The sequence below is a fragment of the Lupinus angustifolius genome, chromosome LG01 (assembly GCF_001865875.1).
Source record: "Lupinus angustifolius cultivar Tanjil chromosome LG01, LupAngTanjil_v1.0, whole genome shotgun sequence".
In the NCBI taxonomy this organism is placed as follows: Eukaryota; Viridiplantae; Streptophyta; class Magnoliopsida; order Fabales; family Fabaceae; genus Lupinus; species Lupinus angustifolius.
This window is the reverse complement of record NC_032009.1, coordinates 6136741-6148658: the sequence shown is the minus strand read 5'-3', so window position 1 is coordinate 6148658 and position 11918 is coordinate 6136741. Positions and strand designations below refer to the sequence as shown.

The following is an 11918-nucleotide window of genomic DNA, read 5'->3' as shown; positions in this document are numbered from 1 at the left end:
GTAATATATACAAATTTTTTTTTCTAGGGTGTGCATGTGCGCACCCTCATGACATTGGTTGTGTCATTGCTCGTAAGCAAAATGGTTGTTTCTAGGATTTGAAACCATAACTCCTAGGTCACAAAGCAAGCAACTTCTTATCGTTGCGTCGAGACTCTTTGATAGATAGCCGAACCAAGATGTTATATTTGTAGTATATTCTCCTATTTTACAATTTATTGTCCTATTCTATTGTCTTGGTAGAATATACTGAACATAGAACAAAGCTGGTATACTCTGTTATGGACAAATCTACCAAGTGCTGTCAAAATGTAACAAACGAAATGAAGTGTGCAACTATTCATATATTTGTATGACTGAGTATTTGATTCAGCATTACAAATTGTATGACTAAGTATTTTACCTATTCAATTACTGATAAAAATGAGTTAAGTAAAAATACAAGTTATGTGCAATTTTCAAACCAAGTATATGCCAGGGAACAATTATAACTGCACTTCTCTAACACCAAGATGTGAAGGAGTTCGATACCAGATGGATCGGGTGGCCTGGTGTGAATGTGCATGATGATGATGTCTCAGAAGCATTGACTAAATCTTTAGCTGAAATGGTATTCTTCTTTATGTTTGGTTGAAGTATGTGTCAAATTTATGTTCTTTATGTTGTTCAATTTTGTGTCAAATTCTTGTATCATAGTCACGGTGCATCCTATAGTTTTTAAATTTGTTTGTCGTGTCCATATAGTCTTGTAATCATACCGTGCTTCCTAATATATGGTCTCTTATCACTAGAGTGATTCTCCTTCTAATATCCAAGACATACAGATAATATCAAAAATTATGCATTATTATCTGCAGAGATGCATACCAGTATTTCTTGATGAGGAGATAGTTAATCAGTACTATAATGGTTATTACCTATGAAGCACAGATACAGATACGTGTATCGGATACGATATGTATCTGATACGTCGACACGCATTTTTTCTAAAATGTAGATACGATACGTTCAGGGATACGCATATAAATTAATAAAAAATACATAAAATATGATAAAAATATAAGTGTAAATCAAAATATTATCTCCTACCCTCTTTCTTCTCTTCTCTGTTAAGAAATAAAGGTAAGTCTTTTATCTATCTTCTCTATTAATAGTCACACATTCTCTTCTCTTTATAAACATACTGAGCGAAAAGAAACTAAGAAGTAAGAAATGTAAGCCTTTTTCTGTTTACTCTTCACAACATATCTATGACAGTAGAGGCAGTAACACTAAGTACCAGCTAGCGACGTTATGGATCGGAAAGTACCAGTTATTCGAGGGTCAATGTGGTGTGATGGTAAGTTGGTATGATGTGACCTTTAAATAAGTGAGTGTTTATTGAAAACAAATCTATCTTATCATAAAATGAATCTATATATCCTTTATTTTATTAAAAACGAATCTATATATCCTATATTTTATTGAAAACGAATCCGATATGTGTTTTGATATTTTTTTTATTTTTTTATTTTTTTATATTTTTGGATACTCTATGGACACGTATCCTTCGCGAATCTGAGCGTATCTGTGTCGGATACGTGTCGGACACCGACACGCGAGGGTATTTGGTGAATCTGTGCTTCATAGGTTACTGCAACAACATCTTATGGCTTATTTTTTATTACCTTGGGCTTCCACATGAAGACAGACTCGCTACCACGGGTAGTTTCTAATCTCAATTTGATGCATATAAGATAGCAAACCAAATGTTTGCTGATGTAGTCAATAATAAGTATTATGAAGAAGGAGATATTGTTTGGTGCCATGATTACCACCTCATGTTTCTTCCAAAATGTTTGAAAAAATACAATAGCAATATGAAAGTTGGATGGTTTCTCCATACACCTTTTCCTTCCTCGGAATTACACAGTACTCTACCATCCATATTAGAGCTTCTGAGAGTTGTACTTGCTGCTGATTTGGTTGGGTGAGTTATTTATGCATCTCGTTGTTCTGGTTGCTGTGTATGGCTTTGGTTGTTCTTTTGCCAGGATCTTGTTAGGAAGATAATAGTAGAGGGTTATATTTTTTAGGAATAATATGCAAAGAGAGAAAAATTAAGAAAAGTTAAGTGAATTCATATATGTTTACTTCATTCATAGCATTTTCTTACAATATAAAGAACGAGAATTGAAAATATCTAAGATAGTTTTGATCTACACCATACACTTGGGTGAATCACAATCAAGGACAGTTGTCCTAACAACCCAATTCATTAAACATAATCATTTAACCAAGCTGGCCTAACATATTTTCTTTTTTCATTAACAATTTGGGCCCTATCATTTCCCATCCTATCATGAATAAACTTGTCCTAAAGGTTGGTATGTTGATTGTGTATGATCAGCCCAACAAGTTATGGTCCACTCGGTCCAACAAGGGAGTGGGAAACGGGTGGGCTGATGGAAACTGGAGTGGCCCGTTTTTCACCTTTGTTTGAGCCACGTGGCGGCCTATGGTGGGGCAAAAAGGAATCCAAAGTTGTGGATGAAATTTAAATTTGGGTTGCTGCAGAATCACTAAATTTGGCCTGAATCACTAATTATCTCATCTTTCTCTTGTGTTTTTTCTTTTTCACTATTTCTCTTAGAGATAGAGATGTCATTCCCTCCTTTACTCTTTGTTCTCTCACGAGTCTATTGTCCTCCGGTTGCATCGATTCACCTTTATGGAGTATGACCAGACCCATCGGTAGACGAATATATTGACCTTCGAGATCCCGATGAAATTTTCAAAGGAGAGACACATGAAAAACGGGGTGGATCCGTGATGAAGGCAGAGGAGCAAGCTCGTAAGCCACCAACCCAATCCTTCTAATCACTTGGAATGGGCCGAAATACTTTGAGGCTAGATTGTGTGAGCTACGACGAGCAAGGGAGAGTTGTATATATGGTTGTAGTTTCAGCAACACCCAGTCATCATGTTGAAATGTAATATTTGTTCTCCCTGAGTTAGTTTGTGCAATCATTCGATGTTGTGCTCGACAAAGGTTCTGTTTGAGTATTGAAAGTAGCTCTTGTCGATTTTGCAGGATATTCACAACTCCCTCGGATGTGGTAGAGTGTTGGTTAGTATTATACCAATACTCAGCAAGAGCGAGGTGGCGAAACCAGTGTCACGATTGTGGCCCAGCAAAACAATGCAAGTATGTTTGGAGGCACCTATTTACGACCTCTCTTTGACCATCGGACTATGGATGGTAGGTGGTGCTAAAGCATAGAGAAGTACCCTAGATGCAGAAGAATTCGTTCCAAAAGAACTCACAAAGAGCTTATCATTTATAGAGAATGTGAATCCAGTAGAAGGGGTGCTATCACCAGGTGAACATTGGAACTTATATACTTCTGCACATCAAATGGGAAGTTGCAGAATGGGAGTGAATGAAAAAGAAGGTGCAGTTGATGAAAATGGAGAGAGTTGGGAAGCACAAGGCTTGTTTGTGCGTGATGCAAGTGTTCTTCCTACTGCTGTTGGTGTTAACCCCACGATCACAATACAGTCAACTGCACTTTGCATCTCAAATAGAATAGTTCAATATCTTATGAGTGTGTAATTTCTATAAGTTTATTCATATGATTTATTTGGAAGAAATAATGCAGCTTGACATAATCTTTTATTACTACATGATTTATATTTTATGAATTTGCAGTATTATAATAACATGGAAATTTCTTTCCAGAAATCTTTGTATTCATTTGGGGTAATGAAATTTGTGCTTCACATCTCTTTAAAACTGTGTAATTCTTAACTTGAACATGCATGTGGATGATTTATGTTCCTCATGTGGCTTCTTAACTTGAGCATGCATGTGATGCAAAAAAGACTACCTATCATCGACCAATACCAAATTGGGTGTTCATACAACTACAAAACTGGAGGTTCTACAAACAACAAATACAATAATCAAAGTAGTAATAATGAAGTCTTTCCACCTTGTATCTACTGAAAAAAACTAATCATCCACAAAATAGATGTTGGTGGAGGCATGATGCAAGATGTTATAAGTGTGGTTAGTTAGGGCACATGGAAAAAATATGCAACTCTCAACAACAACAACAACAAAAGGAGAAGTTAATATTGTTGATGATCAACCATAAGAAGAGCAATTGTTCACAATATCATGTTTTAAAGCCAACAATTCTACAGAAAGTTGGCTCATTGATGATGGTTGTACAAACCACATGACTTATGATCGAGAGAATTGGAAATGGGACATATATTGCAACAAAAGGCAAAGGAACAATTGTAATTAAAAGTTACACATGTTTGAAATTAATTCATGATGTCGTATATGTTCCTGAAATTAATCAAGATTTGTTAAATGTTCCTCAGTTGATGGACAAAGACTATAAGGTTTTGTTTGAAGACAAAACCTGCATGATTAAAGATTCAAAAGGTAGAGATGTGTTCAAAGTTCAAATGAAAGGAAAACGTTTTGTCTTGGATTTGATGAAAGATGAGAAAGTTGTAGTACACAAAGAACAAATAGAAACAAAGTCTCATACACACATTGTCTACCGATATGAGAAGCTTACAAGGTTTTTTTTCTGCAAAAAAGGACAAGGAATGCTACACAGAAGCTGCAACTGATACATACAAATATTGGAGGACCTATGAGTATACCATTAGATGTTGCAAAATATGAAGAAGCTGGAAGTGACTAGAAATGGATAGATGCAATGAAGGAGGATCTCATGGTCATTGAAAAAAATGAGACATGGAAGTTGGTAGATATGTCTAAACACAAGAAGAGTATAGGAGTCAAATGGACTTACGTAACCAAGTTCAGTCTTGACGATTCTGAGAATAAGCATATGGAAAAACCTTGAAGTTTACAACTCCAGAGTTAAGGAGGAGTGTTGATTAGTATGGCTCAGAAGCTATTATGTTTCTATTCATTAGGCAATAAAGATACAATATTATATGTTTATATTCATTAGGCAATATAGGTTTAATATAGGTGTTGGGAATATTTCACCCTTTTATGTTGGAGCACTTATGTGACTCATTATACTATTCATGTAGGAACTTATTTTTTCTGCATCAGCTTTCTTTTCATGTTGTATAAATTATGTGCATTGTTGATGAATAAAATAATGTCTTCTTCATAACACATTTCCTCTCTACACTTTTGTTTGCTACATAACCAACACAACCTCTAAATATATTTTAGTATTAAATCATGATCATGGAGTTAAGTGCATGGATCATACCATTGAGTAAAGTGACATTTTTTCCATTGGATAAATAATTGGAATGTGGTTGAAATATTAGTGCACATATAGAACAGGAGGAAACATGGCAGAATATATTTTGTTCTCCTCGACGGATAAAAGGGTGGCCCAATGCAGAAGTCTTCAGCTACTGGGGTTTGAGAATTGTAGATATATGTAGTCTTAACCTTAAAAGAAATGGTTGATCCATGAACCAGGGAGAGCAGTGAAAGCAGATTGAATGGTCTAAAATGTATTAGAATAAGACAAATGAAGTGATGCACAATTTTATATAACATGGAGTGCAACAAATATTAACTATAATGGTAATATATACAAATTTTTTTTTCTAGGGTGTGCATGTGCGCACCCTCATGACATTGGTTGTGTCATTGCTCGTAAGCAAAATGGTTGTTTCTAGGATTTGAAACCATAACTCCTAGGTCACAAAGCAAGCAACTTCTTATCGTTGCGTCGAGACTCTTTGATAGATAGCCGAACCAAGATGTTATATTTGTAGTATATTCTCCTATTTTACAATTTATTGTCCTATTCTATTGTCTTGGTAGAATATACTGAACATAGAACAAAGCTGGTATACTCTGTTATGGACAAATCTACCAAGTGCTGTCAAAATGTAACAAACGAAATGAAGTGTGCAACTATTCATATATTTGTATGACTGAGTATTTGATTCAGCATTACAAATTGTATGACTAAGTATTTTACCTATTCAATTACTGATAAAAATGAGTTAAGTAAAAATACAAGTTATGTGCAATTTTCAAACCAAGTATATGCCAGGGAACAATTATAACTGCACTTCTCTAACACCAAGATGTGAAGGAGTTCGATACCAGATGGATCGGGTGGCCTGGTGTGAATGTGCATGATGATGATGTCTCAGAAGCATTGACTAAATCTTTAGCTGAAATGGTATTCTTCTTTATGTTTGGTTGAAGTATGTGTCAAATTTATGTTCTTTATGTTGTTCAATTTTGTGTCAAATTCTTGTATCATAGTCACGGTGCATCCTATAGTTTTTAAATTTGTTTGTCGTGTCCATATAGTCTTGTAATCATACCGTGCTTCCTAATATATGGTCTCTTATCACTAGAGTGATTCTCCTTCTAATATCCAAGACATACAGATAATATCAAAAATTATGCATTATTATCTGCAGAGATGCATACCAGTATTTCTTGATGAGGAGATAGTTAATCAGTACTATAATGGTTATTACCTATGAAGCACAGATACAGATACGTGTATCGGATACGATATGTATCTGATACGTCGACACGCATTTTTTCTAAAATGTAGATACGATACGTTCAGGGATACGCATATAAATTAATAAAAAATACATAAAATATGATAAAAATATAAGTGTAAATCAAAATATTATCTCCTACCCTCTTTCTTCTCTTCTCTGTTAAGAAATAAAGGTAAGTCTTTTATCTATCTTCTCTATTAATAGTCACACATTCTCTTCTCTTTATAAACATACTGAGCGAAAAGAAACTAAGAAGTAAGAAATGTAAGCCTTTTTCTGTTTACTCTTCACAACATATCTATGACAGTAGAGGCAGTAACACTAAGTACCAGCTAGCGACGTTATGGATCGGAAAGTACCAGTTATTCGAGGGTCAATGTGGTGTGATGGTAAGTTGGTATGATGTGACCTTTAAATAAGTGAGTGTTTATTGAAAACAAATCTATCTTATCATAAAATGAATCTATATATCCTTTATTTTATTAAAAACGAATCTATATATCCTATATTTTATTGAAAACGAATCCGATATGTGTTTTGATATTTTTTTTATTTTTTTATTTTTTTATATTTTTGGATACTCTATGGACACGTATCCTTCGCGAATCTGAGCGTATCTGTGTCGGATACGTGTCGGACACCGACACGCGAGGGTATTTGGTGAATCTGTGCTTCATAGGTTACTGCAACAACATCTTATGGCTTATTTTTTATTACCTTGGGCTTCCACATGAAGACAGACTCGCTACCACGGGTAGTTTCTAATCTCAATTTGATGCATATAAGATAGCAAACCAAATGTTTGCTGATGTAGTCAATAATAAGTATTATGAAGAAGGAGATATTGTTTGGTGCCATGATTACCACCTCATGTTTCTTCCAAAATGTTTGAAAAAATACAATAGCAATATGAAAGTTGGATGGTTTCTCCATACACCTTTTCCTTCCTCGGAATTACACAGTACTCTACCATCCATATTAGAGCTTCTGAGAGTTGTACTTGCTGCTGATTTGGTTGGGTGAGTTATTTATGCATCTCGTTGTTCTGGTTGCTGTGTATGGCTTTGGTTGTTCTTTTGCCAGGATCTTGTTAGGAAGATAATAGTAGAGGGTTATATTTTTTAGGAATAATATGCAAAGAGAGAAAAATTAAGAAAAGTTAAGTGAATTCATATATGTTTACTTCATTCATAGCATTTTCTTACAATATAAAGAACGAGAATTGAAAATATCTAAGATAGTTTTGATCTACACCATACACTTGGGTGAATCACAATCAAGGACAGTTGTCCTAACAACCCAATTCATTAAACATAATCATTTAACCAAGCTGGCCTAACATATTTTCTTTTTTCATTAACAATTTGGGCCCTATCATTTCCCATCCTATCATGAATAAACTTGTCCTAAAGGTTGGTATGTTGATTGTGTATGATCAGCCCAACAAGTTATGGTCCACTCGGTCCAACAAGGGAGTGGGAAACGGGTGGGCTGATGGAAACTGGAGTGGCCCGTTTTTCACCTTTGTTTGAGCCACGTGGCGGCCTATGGTGGGGCAAAAAGGAATCCAAAGTTGTGGATGAAATTTAAATTTGGGTTGCTGCAGAATCACTAAATTTGGCCTGAATCACTAATTATCTCATCTTTCTCTTGTGTTTTTTCTTTTTCACTATTTCTCTTAGAGATAGAGATGTCATTCCCTCCTTTACTCTTTGTTCTCTCACGAGTCTATTGTCCTCCGGTTGCATCGATTCACCTTTATGGAGTATGACCAGACCCATCGGTAGACGAATATATTGACCTTCGAGATCCCGATGAAATTTTCAAAGGAGAGACACATGAAAAACGGGGTGGATCCGTGATGAAGGCAGAGGAGCAAGCTCGTAAGCCACCAACCCAATCCTTCTAATCACTTGGAATGGGCCGAAATACTTTGAGGCTAGATTGTGTGAGCTACGACGAGCAAGGGAGAGTTGTATATATGGTTGTAGTTTCAGCAACACCCAGTCATCATGTTGAAATGTAATATTTGTTCTCCCTGAGTTAGTTTGTGCAATCATTCGATGTTGTGCTCGACAAAGGTTCTGTTTGAGTATTGAAAGTAGCTCTTGTCGATTTTGCAGGATATTCACAACTCCCTCGGATGTGGTAGAGTGTTGGTTAGTATTATACCAATACTCAGCAAGAGCGAGGTGGCGAAACCAGTGTCACGATTGTGGCCCAGCAAAACAATGCAAGTATGTTTGGAGGCACCTATTTACGACCTCTCTTTGACCATCGGACTATGGATGGTAGGTGGTGCTAAAGCATAGAGAAGTACCCTAGATGCAGAAGAATTCGTTCCAAAAGAACTCACAAAGAGCTTATCACGGTCAAACACGATAGATTGTGGGACTCCATGTAGTTGTGCTATTTCAGTCATAAATCGGCCAGCAAGCACTTCGACACTAAACTTAGTAGGTAAATCTATGAAATATGCATATTTTGATAATTGGTCCACTACTTTCCATATTACAGTGTGACCAAGAGACATTGGTAAGTTGGTGATGAAATCCCAGGAAACATCATCCCACACCTTATCAGGAATAGGGGGTTGTAATAATACATTGACTCGGGCTGGAACATATTTATTATGTTGATAAGTAGAACATTGTTTAATGTATGCATTTCTCTAATTGTAGATCTTTGACCAATAACAGGAGGCAGCCAACCTGCCTAATGTGGGCTTGAGACCCAAATGACCAGAAGATGGTGAATCATGATATTTTGCTATGAGTAACTGCCGAAGGTGGTCTATGTCAGGTATGAAAATTCTATGTTCATAAAATAATAAGCCATTAGAAAAATGAAATTTTTGCTTCATGGATAGTTATGTTTCACTTTTTTTGATAAATTGCATTCCTTGTGGTGAGAGATAATATACTCGGAGCTGAGCCAATATGGTTGGCAGTGGTGAAGTCTATGAAGAGAAGATCGAGACTTCATTATAATGGAGATGGGACAGAGCGTCTGCAACTCTATTTGAGGTACCAGACCTATATTTTATTTCATATTGAAAACCAATCACTTTAGTTGCCCATTTTGTTGTTCGGGTATGTGCAGTCTTTGTGTCATTAAATGTTTGAGACTTTGTTGGTTTGTTAAAATTTGGAATTTTTGTCCGAGCAAATAATGATGCCATTTTTGTACTGCTTGTGTAACAACAAACATCTCCCAGACATATGTGGACGCATGCTACATCTGGGTCAACATTGTCTTGCTGAAAAAGGCCAAATGATGACCTGCCTCGGACAAAACGACACCAATTGCTACCGAGGATGCATCAGTCTCCACATCAAATTCTGCATTGAAGTCAAGCAGTCGTAGCACATGAGTTTTAGTCATTGTTGTTTGTAAATTTGTAAAGACATGTTTAGCCTCTAGAGACCAAGTAAACTTGTGATGTTTAAGTAGATTGGTGAGGGGAGCAGCGAGTGAGGCGTAGTTCTTAACGTATTTTCTATAAAACCCACTAAAGCCCAAAAACCCTCTGAGTGTCGTGAGAGAACGAGCAGTCCACCATCGCCTGAATCTTATCCGGATCATATTGCACATCGATAGAAGAAATTATGTACCCTAAGTAACCAACCAACTCCACTCCAAAAGTGCAGTTAGACAACTTCGCATAAAATTAATTAGAGGATAATAACTCCAACACAATAGATAAATGAAGCAAATGATCATTAATAGTGGCATTATAGATCAAGATATCATCAAAGAAAACCAATAAAAACCGCCATAAATGTGGCTGGAGCAGATCGTTCATTGCCGCCTGAAATGTAGAGGGTGCATTAGTGAGCCCAAATGGCATCACCAAAAACTCATAGTGACCATCAAAAGTACGGAATGTCGTCTTATGAGTATTCGATGGATAGACACGAATCTGATGATAACCTGATCGCAAGTCGTTTTTCGAAAAAATCATAGCGCCCCCGAGTTCATCCAGCAACTCATTAATGGTTGGTATCGAAAACCGATTAGGCACAGTGATAGAGTTCAAGGATCTATAGTGAACACAAAATCGCCAATTACCATCCTTCTTTCTCACTATTAACATCGGAGATGAAAATGGGTTAATGCTAGGGACCACAAAGCCCGTTTGTAGCATCTCATTAAGCATAGAGGTCATTACTTCTTTTTGGGAGTATGGGTAGCGGTACGGTTTGTTGTTCACTGGGTTAGAGTTTGGGATTAAGGGAATGTGGTGGTCATGGGCTCTTAGGGGAAGTAGGTTGGAAGGGGTCTAGAAAACCGTGTCAAATGTTTGAAGGATGGTTTGTATGTCTGAGTGGGTAATGTGTGAGGAGGTGGTCATTTGGTCATGGGAAGATATAGATGAGGGAATGATTGTGATAGCATGAAAAGTGGAGATGCTATCGATTTGTAGTAGTCTAGAAAATTGGTGAAAAGAAGATGGTTGAATGGAATAACCAATTTCACTGGTGAGTGTAATATTATTCTCACCCATCATAAATTGCATGGATGGAACTGCAAAATTCAAAATGACTATATCGAGAGTACGAAGCCATTTGATACCTAAAACAACATCATCCCCTTTAATGGGTAATAAATAGAAGGGAATCAGAAATTACTGGTGTTGAAGAGTAATGGATGTGTTATCACAAAACCCACTACAATAAATATGAGCTCCATTTCTGACAATGATTGAAACACTTTAAAATACTTAAAACAATTTTCAAAAATAGTGTGTAACGGGTGACTTCATCTAAGTAACAGGTCGCAAGTGTAAGAAAAGAGTTATCCAACTTAAAACTGATTAGAGTAATTCATTATTGTCTTTGAGTAACATATTACCAGTGTTATTAAATTGAGTAACCGATTATCCAATTTGTTGTAATCGATTACTTTAATTCGAAAATAAATGATCAGTGGAAAGAACACTTGAGTAATCGATTACTCAATGCTGTAATCGATTACTGAGAGTTGTTGCATCAGATTTTCAAATTCAAAGTGAATGAGTTTCAATTCAAAAGACATGTGTTCATTCAAATCAATTCCTACCCTTTCAAAGATACATTTTGGCTGGTTGGAAAGCCTATATAAAGGCATTGGAACTCATAATCACAACACACAACATATACACAACTCTCATACAAATTTCAAAAGCTCTTACACATATTCTGAAATTATTTTCTGCACTTTCTGCAACAAGTTCTTAAACTTTCAAAGTTGATTTTTTTGAAGTTGCTTAAAGTGACAGTGTTTCAAGTTTACAAACTTATAAAGAACATTATTAGTAAGTGTACAAAGAGTTGATTGGATTGCAAGTTACATCACTTTCATACTTGTAAAGGCAATACCGCTATTTTTGTACATTCTTCATTATT

At 36.0% G+C, this 11918-nt stretch overlaps 1 protein-coding gene and 2 long non-coding RNA genes across 3 annotated transcripts; 2 read left to right on the top strand and 1 right to left on the bottom strand.

Moving 5' to 3' along the window:
* LOC109342225 lies at positions 523-1775 on the top strand. The gene is made up of 3 exons (XR_002107041.1): positions 523-610; positions 858-909; positions 1630-1775. It is a non-coding gene; the product is annotated as an uncharacterized LOC109342225 (long non-coding RNA).
* LOC109348625 lies at positions 6104-7356 on the top strand. The gene is made up of 3 exons (XR_002107763.1): positions 6104-6191; positions 6439-6490; positions 7211-7356. It is a non-coding gene; the product is annotated as an uncharacterized LOC109348625 (long non-coding RNA).
* LOC109343991 (RNA-directed DNA polymerase homolog) lies at positions 10202-10699 on the bottom strand. Its single transcript, XM_019582585.1, has one exon. The coding sequence runs from the start codon at positions 10697-10699 to the stop codon at positions 10202-10204; it is 498 nt and encodes a 165-aa protein (XP_019438130.1).